The 16,292-nt window shown below is 47.3% G+C and overlaps 1 protein-coding gene across 2 annotated transcripts in view; it reads left to right on the forward strand.

The window, feature by feature from the left end:
- MAD1L1 (mitotic arrest deficient 1 like 1) overlaps positions 1–11,230 on the forward strand; it is a 347,152-nt gene extending 335,922 nt beyond the window's left edge. For both annotated transcript variants that reach the window (XM_021539694.3, XM_021539693.4), the window contains exon 18: positions 10,159–11,230. In XM_021539694.3, the coding sequence (XP_021395369.2) occupies positions 10,159–10,317 (159 nt within the window). In that variant the 3' untranslated portion in view covers positions 10,318–11,230. The remainder of the gene's footprint in view (positions 1–10,158) is intronic.
- Positions 11,231–16,292: the final 5,062 nt, after the last annotated feature.

Below are 16,292 nucleotides of genomic sequence, written 5' to 3' on the forward strand. Positions count from 1 at the left end.
TGCTACTCCTTCTCCCACAAGCCTTGCAAACTCAATGAGCCAGGAACGGGCATGCTCCATATACTGTCCCATCCCTCAGCCACAGAGCTAAGGTCTAATTGTCTGCTTGTCATTAAGTTTATCACTTACAGTCCCTTGAGCCATTACTGGTCACAGGATATTGTTCAGTTCTTTAGCTTTCCGTCCACCCCACTTGGCAAGACTTCCAGAAGGATACCAAAAAGATGATGAGGATAAATGTGTTAATCACATGATGGCATCTGCAACGTGGCAGAGTAGCAGTCACTCCAGATGTGCCTCCCAGGTGTGTGTCCTCTGCTCACCTAACCATTCCCTGCCCCAGGCACTCCCCCTCCATCTCATGCAAGGTGAGATGCCCAGCTCGCAAACTCAGGGGTTCATTTCCAGTTGGCAGCTGGTGAGTCCTGAGATCTGTATGACCTATTTTAATTCTGTGTCATGTGCAAGCACTTCAGAGGGGAGTCTGGGTTCTTTTGCTGATTTGCTCTAATCCAGAGACAGAAGGCAGAGGCTTCTGAGCAGGACCATGATGCAGGAGCAGCCAAGCAGCGGAACAGTGCGTGTCTGGTGTGACTCAGTGAGGGATGAAGGATCCAGCAAGCTCTGCCTCTTGGGGAGCAGTGGTTTGCTTTGGGGAAGGGATGCCTATCTCCCAGGCAACGCTGCAGCCTCAAAAGTTGATGTCAAAATTCTCAGTGGTTCTAGACATCTCTCGCTGATACAGGGTTTGGCAAACTTTGCTGCTTGTGTTCTCTTACAGACCTCATACCTCCAGCTGCAGTTCACAAATGGAATATCTCCTATTCCTTGGGATAGGAGATATATCCCATAACGAGTATACCTTGTTCCAATATACCTTGAGAACAGACAGTCTTAATTACAGCCCACACAGATAATTGTTTTTTGCATTTCTCCCATAGGTCCTTCCTTCTCATGTTCCAGAAACTCCTTGTTCTTGGTTTACTGCTCCCCTGTTCCTTCCAGCTCAGAGAGCTTCCAGCAAGGGAGATGGAGAGGAATGTGATAAGCAGCTTGGCTGGTTAATGAGCTCCTTGTGTACCTGAGGGATTCTTGTATGCTGGGTTCACTTGCCAGTCCCTGGTCTTTCCCTCAAGTTCTCTGCCTTCTGCTGGCTCTCCTGGGGGAGCAGTTTGGAACCTGGTTTGAGTTGCAGCTGCTTTTCACTTTGTCCCAAGCTATGTTCACCAGGGTCAGGTGCAGACCAGAAACTGCCTCTGGATGGCAGGGCTGGAGAGCTACGTGAGCCTGAGATTTGGCTGGGAAAACAGAGCTTAAAAAACACCCAGTCCCTTGCAATCCCAGCGACAACTGCAGAGTCACTGCAGAGAAAGTAACAGGAGATTTTTCTCTCCCTAATTTATGTCTCTCCTGCATATGGCTTCTACGGAGTCACTGATGTTACAGACAGATGGGTTGGCATTTTACTAGACAGAACACATGGGCTAGATGTTGTTAATGCTTGTTAGCTACTCGCTCTGCAGCTTGACCAGTCCAACAGAGTCACCTCGCAGATGGCTGGGAAGCTGCAGCCGGGGTGCTGGAGCGGTCCAGCCCTGCCACGCGTGGTGTGACAGCAGTTGGGATAACACACGTTTGGCTGCTCTTTCCAAAGGGATTTGTTGTAGGTCAGAGGTAGCCATGGCTGTGGGATTAGCACAGCTTCCCTGTCTATCAAGAAGAGACTCTGATTTGTAACGATCCTGAGGTGTTGGCTTTAAAGGATTAATGCCGTAGTTTGGGTTTTTCTGTGGAGTGGGGTTGGAAAAAATCTGTGAGCTCTGTGCCTTGTTTCCATCTCTACTCCTTCATGCTTGATGTTTATAAGCATATTTGGCTGGTGAACACTATTTAGCAAATCTGAAGTCTGTTAAAAACTTGTACTTTATGAGCTCAAGCTCTGACTACGGCCGGCTGCCAGTATTAGTTTAGAGTGACATCCCATGTGATTTTCCATTCTCTGTGATGTGAGTAGTCTGCTGTGATTTACTCTCACCAGCCATGTATTCATTTTTAGGTATCACCTCAGCAAATCTCCACGGGGTGAGTCTCCTTGGTGGCTGGTTTGGACATCCCATCAGAATCTGTGGATGCAAAAGTAGATGCTATGGGTGAATCATTTGCATTGCCATCTTCCCTCTTTGACAATGTTCAATTTGCAGCATAATGACGGGAGCCTGAATGAATCCTACAGATGAGACAGGGAATTTTAGTTTCTGCATTTGTTCTCTGAAAACTCTCAAAGCACTTTTGGAAAATGCATGGGTATTAATCCACACTGAGCGGTTGCTCTTCAATGCTATGATTTAAATTGGATATATTTGTCTCTGTCTGTCCTGAACTGTTCAGTAACATTAATGCACCCTGATAATAGCTGTCACATTTTACCCCGGGGGTTGTTCCTCAGTGATAGGTGAAATCACAGCAGTTCAAAGACCTGTCTTCCTGGATGAAAAGCTCTATAGGAATATTCAGATATAAAATAGTAATAGTATGAATCAAAAAATACGCTTCCCTTATTTTAAAGCCTTTGATCTTATTTTTATGGCATCGCATTTGACAGTCTAAAGGGCATTAACCTGTAGGAGAAACCTTTTGAAAGAAGGTGCTGACTCGCCCTCTGCTGCACAGAACACTGTCCCCCAGGATTAGCACCAGCAGGAATCCCCCATGGAGAGGGGTGCAGCCCTTCAGCACATGTCCCTGCTCTTTTTTAGGTCTCATTTTTGACATGAGGTGCAGGAGAGCTCACCTAGATCAAACCAGGGAGCTGTGGGGACAGGCTGGTGCAGCACGCCCCGCTCTGCGCTCCTTTGCGGCTGAGCTGGTGCACCCAGGACCCATCACTGCTGCCACTCGTGTACACAGTGCCTGGGAGCTGTTTCTGATTAAGATGGAAGTATACGAGCTGACCTCTTGTTCCAAAGACATTCTGGGGTTGTGGTTCATCTCGGTGTTGAATAATAAGAAAGAGAAAGGAAATGTTTGCTATAAATCTCAGTGCACACAGGGCTGTTTCTCACCCCATCCCAGCATTCAATTTTCTTCTTGGCATTGCCAGGCATTTGCTTTTCTTTGCTCAGCAGCTAAAAGCAGCTTTTTCATTACATTTCCTGGAAGGCTCTTTACAGGCATCCATCCCTGTCTGCCTCATAAATTCACTTTATATACCAAGCTGGTGACACAGAGGTCAGAGGTCTTGGAAGAAACAATTATTATAAGGAAGTGCTCTTCTTCTTTGGGTTACAATGAGGCTATTAAAGGGGGGGGGGGGGGGGGGAATTTGCTGCAGACAAGGAATGGTTATTTCTGAAAGGGAGGTGACCTGATTGATTAAGTGCTGCACATCCTGCAGGAGCCACCATGGGCAGGCGTCCTGTCAGGCCATCTGGAACCTGCCAGTTACCATAAAAAAAAGAAGGAAACCAGTAAACAGTTTGCTAAATAACCTCATAAATATTTCCAGCCATAAGTACATCTTGTGGTTCAATTTTGTGTTGGTTTTTTTTTTCTTTCCTTAATATTTCCCTAATTTTAAATGAACGGCCTGTAATTAAAGTGATTTAGAGGGTACCTGGGGACCTGGTATTTGAGCAGTGCATGATGCTTAGGAGAGATTGATTGGTGAGGCATAACTCAATTGGGATATTTTGATAATGATATCATCACCCGAGAGAGCCAAGTTTGAGCAATTAAATCTCAAAACCTCGTGTTTGGGTTGTTATAACTTCAGCAGGCAGTTTCTGCATGTGCACACACAGAAACACACACACATCTTTTCCTTGCTTTTTTTCTGGGCACTCCAGTTTTTTGGCTTCCCTGCATCTGTCTGTCTTTGGGGTGATCTGAAGTGGTGATTTATCAGCTGTGCAGAACCAGAGAGAGGGTGCCAGCCCACTCAGCATCACTGCTTCCCTCCTCAACATCTGCACGTGGACAAGGCGGCCTTTGACATTTAGAAAAATCTCGGCATCTGAAGCAAGAGGCAGAAACAAAAGGATTTTCTCATTTAAAGGTCAGAGCCAGCAGCTTCTTAAAGGAAAATTTCAAATAGGTTTGTTGGACTGTGGCAGGGTTTGTGGGTGTTAGTGGGTGCTGAGGGAGGCTGTGTGTGCCATGGGGAAGGTGTCTGGGATTTGAGGGTGTTTCAGCACCAGCAGTGTGCCCAAGGCTCTGAGGCACACACAGTGATAGAGCTGTGGAGCTTTTGGGAGGTGATCACTTGGAACAGCCAACCCTGGGGGCCTTGGGAAGAGGGGGTGACTGCCCCACATGGAGAGGAGGTCTGAGGGATTCATGTGATGAGGGCAAATAGCCAAAGGGGTCGATCTGATGGGAGATGTCCATAACCCACGTTGGTGTGGACAGCACAACACTTTTCAGGGTAGGGTGAGGACCACAAGGAGAAGGGAAAGGGGGACTGAGAACTCAGGCACAGAAGCCACAGCATGGCCCATGGTGCTGGAGCAGCCTGTGGACCTGCAGAGAGCGGGGAGAAGCAGTGGAGTGCTGGGTGTGAAGCCGTGGTGCCCCTTCCCTCAGCGCACAAGGGCTGGTTGCTGTGTGTGCTCAGAGCTGGCATCCGTGGGGACACAGCACAGTGATTTATGGAAGGAGCAGAGCAGATGAGATGGGGCCTTCGAGATACATTCAGTGGGTAAATGTCACCAGGCAATAATTCACTTGCTCCTTTTGACCCCAATACATCTTAGCCTTGGAAAGCACCGTCTGCCATACAGCGTGGCCAAACGGCATCTGCAAAGCAAAGGTTTGTCACCACGCCAAGGGGTGGCTCTGGCAGCCCTGCCAAAGCCCTGGACTTCATCCTTCTGCATGCTGTGGAGGTGTTTGAAGCTCCTCTGTTCCCAAGCTGAGACACAGCTGTCTTGCCTGCTGTGCCTGGCACAAAGCTCCACTATCCCTGTTGTCAACTTGCCAAAACCCATTCAGGAGCTCCACCTATGACACTGGATGTGTGTGTTTGAAGTTGCAGGAACACATATCCTGCATGGTTTGCATCCCCAAAGGCAGTTGTGTTTTCTCAGTGTGTAAATCAGAGGTAGAAAATCCTCACTTCATTTTGAAATCTCAAGTTGTATAGAATTTTGTTGTATAGGATTCAGTTTGTGCAGAATTTTTCTCTGTTTCTGCATTTCTGCTCCATACTTTCTGATGATACCAAGTCCCTATGCCATCTCTCTCCTTGGAGTGTGCAGCCACCCTCTTTTCAGTCTTATTCCAGTGTCTGAAGATCTACATGACCTTGGGATAGATGCTCAACCTGTATTTTTCAAGAAGCAACCTTTGTGTGATTAAACTCATGCTGCATGCCAGTTTATAGCTGATGGCACTTTCGGAGCCATTGTTTTTAGCTACCAGAATATGTCAGAGAGAAGAGGAAAGGGTGTACAAGAAAATAAAACCTGAGTGTATCTAGGCGAGAGTGCACTTCTGAACCACGTGGTAGCTTGTGAGTGACCAAAGGAGACACTGTCACACTTTCCATATCGGTCCCCTTGGAGGAATCAGAGAAGGAAATGCTGGGTTTTGGCTTTCAGGAAAGGCTTGTGTGCAACAGCAGCACGGGTGCAAAGAGCCATCTCAGCAGGAGCAGTGCAGAGTCCTGTACCTGTTACTGAAGTGGCAGTAGTTAAGAGCCTCTTACAGTCCATATGTTCCAGTTTTACAAGCCCAGTTCATCCAGCTGCAGGTCCATCTCCCAACGGGACATTTGGGAATCCTATTGCTCCTCCACATCATCTGCTCCTTGCTGAGATGGAGAGAAGAAACTGCTTTTCTACCACATTGGTGGTTCTTGGAGAGATTTTTACATGTATATCCGAACTATAAAGCCTTGAATAATTTACTGGTTTCCAGGGTTAAGAGGAAAATTTATGATGTTTCCTTCTGGCAGGTGGCTGCTGATCTTGATTCCCCTGAAGAAACAGTTGTGCTAACAGCTCCTTTCTCAGAGCAGCTACTGCAGGTTCATGTTGTTCTGTGCTAAATAGACCAGTGTTGTTGTGCTTTACAATATACAGAGATTTGCCCCCTGATCTGGTTGCTGGGGGGTAGCACAGCCTGCAAGGAGACAAACAGGCTCCCTTCAAATCTACAACCAGAGTCACATCCCACCCACCTCAGCAGAGCTGGGTGTGCAGTAACATTGGGCAAGGAGTGATTTCCTTTGCTTTTCTAGAAAAGGTCCCCATAGCCCTTAAATCAGACTAAACTGGCAACGGAGCTTAGCAAAAGCTGAACTCTTTCCTTTTGCAAGTATTTGAGATCTGAATAAAACATAACAGAGACCTGAATCTTGGTAGTTTAGTGAGCCAGACTTTTGCCATGAATTAGAAGAAACCAATATAGAGCTATGTACAGAGTACCTGAGAGATGATATTCTCACCGTGATCAGCTGCTGCTCTGTGCTGAGGGAAACTGAGGTTTGGAGGGAATATTTACATCTCTAGGGAACCACTGCACTTGTGTGGCCCAGCACAGAGAGGAAAGGGAGAGTGAAGCATTATGGTGGTCCCCAAAATGTCCTCTTGCATTGACTCCTCTGTACATTGCCTCTGGGGTGGATGGGGAGACTCAAAGATCCATCTTTTCCTTTGATCCCATATATTCAGCTTCACTCTAAATGTTGATGCTTTTTTCTTTCTTTTTTTTCTGCTTTTTTTTTTTTTCTCTTTAAGAGCAACAGCACACTATAACAGTGATGTCAGTAGTGTTGGGCACAGAGCAGTCAGGGCTGGGTTTGAACATGCTTTGGTCTCTCTCACCCCATTCCCACTCATGGACTATCCCCATGGATCAGTGACACTTGTTTATGCTCCTCTCAGCTTTGCATTTTAATCCTAGATGGGTTGGGGTGGCCTTTGGCTCCCTCTAAACTTAAAATTTTAGGGAATGCAGCAGCAGAGTGAATGGTGATTGTGATACATGAAGTGTGCTGTGAATAGCTGATCTGTGCTGGCACCTGCAGCAGGAATCTCCAGCAGCTTGCTTTGAGGGTTGAGACTTTTTATAAATAAGAAAAAAATATTAAAAATTGTCGCTGTCGAGGCAGGACGGGAATGAGAAGACTCTGACTCAGAAGGCTGCTGAGAGTAAAACTCCGATTTATTCAAAATACACTGCTCTTTTACACAGAGCTTCACAAGGATTGAATCCATTGGTTCTGAAGTGAAAACAACCCACCACCATTGGTGCAGAGTGCTTGATGCACAGTGATAGAACTTAACTATAAACAATGTGAAAAACAAGAGAGATAAAGAATTATTTACATTCTTTCCCAGCTCTTTCCCAGGCTTTTGCCTGGCTAGAAACTCTCAGTTTCTTTCTTTGACTGAATCTGAGACCCACAAAAAATGGGTGGAGGGAATCCTGGCTATGAACAGTGGAGGACTGGAATGCCCTTGCAGCTTTGAACTGCTAGAAATTTCGTATTTCTTATTTTCAGAAATACAGTTTTTAGAGCTGGAACCACAGGTATGCTCTGCATTGATCCAGAATGGTGTGGAACACCAGACCCTGCAGCGTTCACTCAGCAGAGCATCCCCCCATGTCCTCCCCCTCAGTTCCTGCACACCCCTGTGCATCTCCCTGCCTTGCTCTGATCCCCTGCTCGCTCCTGTTCCTGCCTCGGGCACTTCCCTCTCTGCCAGCAAGTGCACCAGGCAGGCTTTTGAAAAGAAATCCTGTGAATTAATGGGAACATATTGCTATTATTTCATATAGTCACTTTATTTGTAAAGCACAGGCTGCAGAGGTACTCCCGCTGTTGAACCCAAAGCAGCAAATCTATCTATATATCCCAGTCTATACTACATTATGAACAGATGGGTAAAGAAAAAAAAGCAATAAAAACAAATAATAAGAAAAGTTACAATGATAGCAATTTTAAAACACTCCTGGGGGGGAAAAAAAGTTTCTCCATTTTTTTAAAGCAGTGTGAGATTGAATGAGCTGCACTGCAAGTGCATCCATCCTCTAAGTTCACATGTAAACATCTACTGGCAGAGGAAGAATTGCTTTTTTTCCAAGTGGCTGCCTTCTCGCCTTGTGCCTGTTACAGAAGTAATCATAAGAAACCTGGGTGAGATGTCTGAGGTTTGGAAGCATTTGGGGGTTTTCTTTGATTTTTTTAGAATTCCTGGGGAGACAGAGGCCATGGGGGTGAGAGGGAGGATGGTGCCTCACTTGAGCTGAGAAAACTCAATGGGAAATAGCAATCTTCTTGAAAGCACATATTTATTTATCCACATAACTTTCTCTGAACATTATTCTTCTGCCTGTGCTGCAGGAGGAAGCTTCATTTATGAAGAATAGTAGAGAGAAACTACCATTAATCTCATAAAAAAAGAGAAGATATTCAAATGTAGCCTTCACCTGTAACACCAGCGAGCTCAAAGTAGAGGAAATTTAAAACGTTTATGTTGCTCTATTTTTGAGGTCATAAAACACAAGCAAATGGTCTGGCACTGGATGCTAAATTTCTTAAGGAATTTAGTTTAATTAATTAAACTAGTAAACCAATTAATGGATTTGCTTGTAAATTCTTAGAAAATTAATTCTGTGCCCAAAGAGTGTTTTAAATCTGCAATGGGAGGCTGTGTATTTCATACAGAGCTTGAATTCCCATTTCAGATGAATCCAACTCGGCGCTGAGAGAGTTGGAGATGCAAGTGATGCATTCATAATACTCGGACCTTCCTCCAGAACTGGCACTTCTCATCAGCTGAATCCAGGGAGGATTTGCAAAATAAAGCCTGTGCTGCTGCCACAGCACCCAGCTCCTGTGCTTCTGCTCTGCTGTGACACCTCTAGCTTTACGTGTGCTGGGAATTTGCATCCTTCCTGATGCCTCCAGCTGGCTCCTTCATCTGCCATCTCTTCCCTCTTTGATCTGGTCCAGGGCTACCTCAGGTGCACAGGAGGTATCAGGTAGCTCCAGTAAGCAGCAGATCAAAGCTCAGGATTTGCTGAAAAACAACCCAGGCAAATCAAAGATCTAAACAAAAGCTAATTCACTTTTCCATGTGAAAAACTTGTTTTGATTCCCTGCCTGGCTCAGGGATGACAGGGGCATCCTCTGTACCTTGCACTCCTCACAATCCATAGTGACCCAAACATGGAGAGCTCATAATCAAATGTGTCCAGACTCTTGAGAACATGGAATTGGAAGGAAGCAGGTTCCCTAGGGCTCTCAGCAGCTAAAGCCATGTTTTCTCTCACATGGCAATCTTCCGCTTTGGGTCTTGGCATCCTTGGATTGAGGAGGGGGCTGCCAGCCATGCCTGGTACCACCAATGCTATCCCACCCATGCTATCCATTCCTCCAACAGGAATCAGAGCTGCAAAGCAATTAGGAATGGGAGTATTTTGAAGAGGAAAATGGCAGGGGAAAAAAAATTAGCATTTGCACTGTGATGTTTTTGCTGTTTATTAATAAACAAGCTGCTTTTGTGCCTCCGGGGGCAAGAGAAGCTTCAAGCATTCCTTATTTCTCTTGCATTTAGTTTTTTTTTTTTTTTTGCTTGTTTTATATGTTACAGGAGATTTGTAGTGTCTTCCCACATGTTGAGTTTCCATATTTTCTTGAGAGCATCCCTGGAATAATTCCTCTGGAGGTTTTGGCTGTGTGCTGCTAGGCTGATTTAAACACTTCAGGGATGCAGGATGGATCAGTACTCATTGGGAAGGAGTTATGCTAATTAGGAACAGGTCTGCTCCCTCCTACAAAAGTAGCATAACTTCAGGGAAAAGTATTTTCTCAGAGAGAAAACCCCTGTGCAGAACTCCCCACACTCTGGGTGGTGTTGGTGACTGATGTGGCCACCTCTGTTCTGTGCTGGCAGCACAGGTTCTTTCCAGGATGGTCAAACCCCTCATCTTGCCAGTGCCACATTTGTCACCAGGGAAGGCTCCCAGGGGTCCTGCATGGGGACACTGGGATGCAGGACTCAGGAATGCCATGTGCCAAAGAGATGCCACGTCCTTCCTTAGTGACAGCGGATCCGTGCCAAAGGAGGCTTCAGGGTCACACTGCTCCTGTGTCACACAGGTGAATTAAAACCGTCTGGTATTAATGGGCTTGTTCTTCTTTCCCTTTAGGCCTCCAGCTCCTCTGGTGGAAAAATGCAGCTTCTGGAAACGGAGTTCTCACGAACCATCCGGGAGCTCATCGAGCTCCACCTGCTGCGCCAGGACAGCATCCCAGCCTTCCTCAGCGCCCTCACCCTCGACCTCTTCAGCCGCCAGACCATTGCTTAGTGTCCCACTGCCAGCTGCCAGCCAGGGTTTCGCCCTCCTGGGCAGGACACTTGAGGTAGCAAGGAAAAATTCTCCTGTTCACCACCCTTTATTTGTGCTTTTGGGTTGTTTCTGTTTTGCAAGGAACTCCTTATTCCCCCTTCTTTCACGCTGAGTTACAAATCCCACCAATTCCTCTGAAAAGCATAATTTTCCTCCTGTGAGAGGGCAAGTCTAGCTCCATCCCAGGGCCCTCCTGTGACAGGATGCAATCCCTGCCTTTGAACTGGGCCATGTGTTCATCACTACCCAGATTCTCTGTCTGGGAATACGGGCCCCAGCATCACCATTCACAGCTTTTCCCAAAAGGATTCCCTAAATCTGAGCCCTAACAAACAGACAAACCAGCATCAGGCTGGTGCTTCCTGCTGGTTGTCCTCTTCTAATGGCAGCCAAGGGCTTGGTCCTTGAGGACAGAGACCCAGGGAAAATCTCTTGCTCTTGCAAACATCTCATCACTCAGCAAGTTTGAAATTATTTTTAAGATATCAGTGACCTGAGTCTGCCATCACTCAGCAGACAAGCACAAACATAAATGGCCATTTGAAACTCCTGTACCTGTGCTGACACCTCTGTGGCTCAGTCACTGCCATGCTTTTGGTTCCTTACTGAGGGAACCAAAACTCTCTTATTGAGATTTTAGGGCTCTTGGTTATCTCAGGACTGTAGAAAGTAGAAAGGAGCAGTTTGGGCTCCATTGTGTTCAATGCTGGTGGCTTTGGCCTGCTGCCTGCCACCACCCTGTGGGTATCTGTCTTGGGAGCTCTCCTTCCTCCTCCCCTCCATGGAGGGTGGAGCGTCCCCAGAAGTCTGACATTTTGTGTTATAATGGATGTAGTGCTTCTATCATAACAATAAATTGTCACTGCCCAAACTGGATGTATGACTCTTATTTGGGATGCACTCTGTGCCTTGCTGTGTTCTCCCACATGTAGAGGATGAGCACATCAATGGTCTGATGTGCTTCGCAAAGGGAGGACATCATTACATCTGTTTTTCCAGGCAAGTCTCATTCATAGATTTATAGAATCATCAATGGTTTGGGTTGGAAGGGATGTTAGAGATCATTTAGTCCCAACCCCGGCTGCCTTAAATCAAATCAGTTTGCTATAAACTTCTGTGTATATTGATTTCCCCCTGATTTCAGCAGGAACACACTCCCTAGGCTTGGAGAAAAGGTAGCAGTGAGCAGGCTAGAAAGTTAGCTGAGACACTTGCAGTGACTGCAGGGTTGGCCAGGCATGCCGGAGTCACTTGGACACCTGTTGATGTGTCTACAGGCATGGAAAGCATCTGCTGTTGACCCTATCTGCTATTGATCAAGAGGTGGAGGGACAAACATGAGGTCTGGGGAGGCTGCAGCCCCCAACTCCCCAACTCTCCTCTCTGCAGGGAAGCGCAATAGCAAAAGTTTGTCATTTTCTCTTCTGCTTGAAGAAGTCCTGGTGGAAGATGGATTGCTGGGCATGCTGTGCCAGGGGAAGGCTGCCTGATTCATATGCACGGCGCGGCACGGAGAGTCGCCTTCCCCAGTCATGGGGAAAATGAATCATGACGTCAGCCGCATTCAGCTCCGCCGCCAACACAATAGCAGATCCTGGCTGCCGCGGAAAATTCTTCTCCTGGCTCCTTGCAGGAGAAATGAAGTAATTAATAAGTTTACAATAAACCCTCTATCTTAGCAAAACACAGGTGAGGCGAGAAGCGATGCTGGAGAGCGACAAGGGAAAACACGTTCTGCCCGCTGGAAAGTTGCCTCCCGAGAGTGAAAGGATAATAAGTTGGGAGAGAACACACAGTAGGCTTCCGAGACGCCTCCAGTGGGGAGGAGACATGAATTACTGCTCTGCTCCCTGTTCTCCCAGCAAGACTGATTTGTTCAACTAGGTTTAATGTGGCAGCGTGGCTGGGAGAGGTGTGTGGTGAGGATGGGTGCTTGGCTGGGTGTGCTGGTGTGGTGCAGCACCCGTCCGTGGCTTGGGGAGCTGCTGGGTGACTATCAGCAGCGTCCCTGCCCTGCTCATGGTATTATGCTGGAATGGCATTATGCTGGACATAAAACTGGAATTTTTGGGAAGCTTGACATCTCTAAGGCTCACACTTGGAAATGCGGGAGTTTTTCATGTGGGGATGTGACCATTGCAAGCCACTTGGGCCACCTGTGGGCCATGGATGAGGAGCTGAGACTCCCCAGTTTCTAGTTCCAACACTGAATTCAGGATGCAGCTGCAAACCTATGGCTGTACCTGATACCACAGCAGCTCCCATCTGTCATTATCCTGCTTGTCTGAGCCATGAGGGAGCTGCAAGGAATAACTGTGACACTGAATTTTTCCATGATTGCTTCTTTCTTTATAAGCTACATGGGCTGAGCAGCCCATCAAAGGTGCTGCCACTGTGTTCACCACCCCCTGCATCCCCCCTCCATGAGTGCAGCCCCCTGAGGCAGTGCAAAGAGATCCCAGTTGCCACCACCCCACGTGATGAGGGCACAAGTCCCATCTGGGTTTGGCTCATCACTTGCAAAGCTCCAGCCTTGTTTATGGAAAATCCTTATAGAAAATCTTGGGAGCTGGATAATAAATTTGCAGTTGGTTGGAGGGGAGAGGCAGGAGTTCTCACAAGCACGTGTGTGCTTGCTGTGTTTCTGTGCACACTGGCTGGGTTTACATGCTGTAGGTTGTGAAATATGATTTATTGGTGCATGCCTGCAGGATTTTGTGTGTGTGTGTGTGTGTGTGTGTGTGTGTGTCAGAGCACCATCTTGTTTGCAGTGTTGCCTGAAGCTTCCCTTCACTCAAACTGCTCATGAGTTCCTGCTCTGCTACAAACCAGCCCTGCACATCTGTGTGCATATACAAACACCAAACTGACACAGAGCTGTCAGCTGAAGCAGCAGAGCTCTGGGCTAAGGCAGGTTTCACCAGATTTGTGCCTCTCCTAAAGGCACATTACATCTCTGAACCTGGAGCCTTTTGCACCTGCTTTGTGTCTCCTGGCTCTTGGTGTCGTCGCGTGTTGTTGGCGTTGTCCTGGAAGTGTGCGATGCCCAAGAAGGAGCCAGGGAAACCCTTTTGGGACGAGCCGTGAGAAGTTTGGAGTTTGTGGATGTTAGTTTTGGATCTTCTCCATGTAACACAATAGAGGCACAGGAAGGAGAAGGGGGAGAGCATTGGAGCCGTGATGGAGGTGGGTGCCTAGAGAGTGAAGGGCAGGAGCAGAGCAGGGGATGGGTGGATGGAAGAAACGGGGCATGGATGGAAGGAGAAGCCACCTCCATTTCTGAACAGCTGCAGTGCCAGCCAGGCTGTCAGTTCTCCATTGCTCCCCTTTGCTCGCTCCAAACACTGAGCAGCACCTGCCCTTTTCATTTCCCAACCCAGCAGTGGGCTCAGAGGCAGCTGAGAGTGGTGTGAGCTGGGCTGATGGGCAGAGGTGTCAAAATAAACCCCAGGGTGTGACAGGCAAGAGCCTTCCTCAGACATCACAGAGCTGATGCCAGACCCCTGCTGCTCGGGGTGTGAGAGGGCACAGCCAGGGCAGGATTGGTTCTGTTGGAGCTTTTAGCTGTGCAGAGATCTTGGGAAAACAGTGGTGGTGTCTGATGCCAGGTGACTGTAGCTAAAGACATGAGCTGGGAGGACGAAACAGGCTCTCTGTGCTGGTGTGAATCACATTCCTGCTGCCTGCTGTGACAGCAGATTCAGATTTAATAGCAGCATTGCTAAAACTTGCATGATATTTAAAATCTACAAAATGCACCCACTCTGATCAGGGGAGGGATATTAAATAAATAAATAAATAAATAAAAAATCAGCAAAGCTTTTTCACAAAGTCTTTTTAAAATATTAAAATCCCATCCTTCCCAGCAGGAAAGCTTTTTTCAGGCTAAGAGGAAAGACTGAACGGCATCTGATGATATCGCATTGACACAAGTGTCTAGAAAAATAGGGTAGGAATGTATGATCTGTTCTGAAAAAGGAACCATAGCTAATAGGAAATATGCTGATGCTACTTTTAATTTCATGACTCAGGTTTGCTGCAAAATTGATGGAAATCTGTGTTGGAGCTTGGTTACATTAAAACAGTTCTTGGCTGCTTGGGGGTTTTCCAGTTCTTGTTTCTCTTTTCGGGGATTATTATTGTAAAATCTCTTGCTACTCTGGAGGTTTGCAGATGTTATTTAAAAGGACAGGGGTACGGTCTTTTATCCAAAAGAAAGAGGAGATTTTTGCTCCAGAAAGATCACTGGCCAAAGCCCAGCCCTGGACAGGCCGTGCCAGCAGCCCCTCCTGTTCCCTCCACACACGGTGTCGTGTCTCCAGCCTTCCTTCTGTGTGTGTTTTCCCTCAGAGCAAGTACAAGGAACAAAACAGAAGGAAAATACACTTTAAAATGCTGGCATGTAATTTAAGGAGCACAAAGGTAGCTTCTTTCTGCTGGAGGGCTCGGAAGCAGCCCATGTCTTTGGTCTCCACCCAAACCACATTCCTCCACCAAAGCACATTGCCTTGGGTTGTGTCAGTTTTCTTCTGCATCCCCAACATGGGCTCAAGTCTCTACCAACTCCTTCATCTTCCCTGTGCTGTTTCCTGGCCCAGGCTCCAGTGCTGATGAGTTTATTAGAGTTGCTAATTTTACCTGATGCTGCTTCCTTCTCTTCATGACAGGTTATGTTTTTTTGAACTCTCCAGCTGATTGATTGAGCACTCTTTAATATTCCGTGTTTCACTTTGAATTCTCTTTGTTGACTGTTGCTTGTTATTGTTCTGGGTTTTTTTTCTTTAATCCTCCCACCATCTCTTTTTCCTTCCTGGTCCTTCTATTGCTTCTTCAGCCTGGAGCAAAGCCAGAGACCATTGGGAGGTCATGGAAACACAGACGGCTGTAGGATTTAAATAAGGACTGGATAATTTTATTACCATTAACAAGGCTCACTGCTATGCAAACCAAAGTAATAAGGGCAATCATATCTCATGGTTCGGGGAGCAAGTTGATTGCCTGCAGGGACTGAGAAGGTAATTCTGCATCCCTGACTCCCCCCAAAATATGATATAGTTGACAAGATGCACCAGGCAGGTCAAAGGGCTTGGCTAGAGGGTGAGAACATTTCCCTTATCATCTCTATTGTCTCACTCCATTGATGTGGTCAGAAACTTCTGGTATCAGCATGGTGGGAAATGTCCTCCAGGCAGATGAAAGTCTCTGAAGGTTGGCAGATGAACCTTTCCTCTTAAGGAGCATCTGCTGAGTGACATTTGTGCTGTATGATGGCAGATACTTCACTCTGCTGGTAGTGACTGCTTCATCTGCCAGGCTCCATAACCACTGCCAAGGAGTGGCCTTCCTAAAAGAAACACAGACCATGGATGTCACTTGGGTGCTTCATTTTGGGAGTGCCTCCCACTCCCCACTGACCATGCACAGCCTTTTTCACAATGGGGTGATGGTGAATCACACTGTCCCTCCTTCATCCTTCTCTGCAGTGTGGCTCTCCTGGCTCCTCCATGTGCCCGTGCCTTTCCCCAGCTCCTTTTGGGCTCTCCTGGCTCCTCTGTGTGCCCGTGCCTTTCCCCAGATCCTTTTGGGCTCTCCTGGCTCCTCTGTGTGCCCGTGCCTTTCCCCAGCTCCTTTTGGGCTCTCCTGGCTCCTCTGTGTGCCCGTGCCTTTCCCCAGCTCCTTTTGGGCTCTCCTGGCTCCTCTGTGTGCCTGTGCCTTTCCTCATCTCCTTTTGGGTTCTCCTGGCTCCTCTGTGTGCCTGTGCCTTTCCCCAGCTCCTTTTTGGGAGTCACGCTGCAGCCCCTGGGTGTGTACATGATGGGTTCCTGCTCCGCTGCGCTGTTGCAAGGCAGAGCTGCCCGTGAGTGCCGTGCTCTGAAGTGACAGCTCCTCTTGCCACGAGTCCTGGCAGGGGAAGGAACAGCCCTGGAGAGGAG

Source organism: Lonchura striata, chromosome 14 (genome assembly GCF_050655825.1).
Source record: "Lonchura striata isolate lonStrDom1 chromosome 14, ASM5065582v1, whole genome shotgun sequence".
In the NCBI taxonomy this organism is placed as follows: domain Eukaryota; kingdom Metazoa; phylum Chordata; class Aves; order Passeriformes; family Estrildidae; genus Lonchura; species Lonchura striata.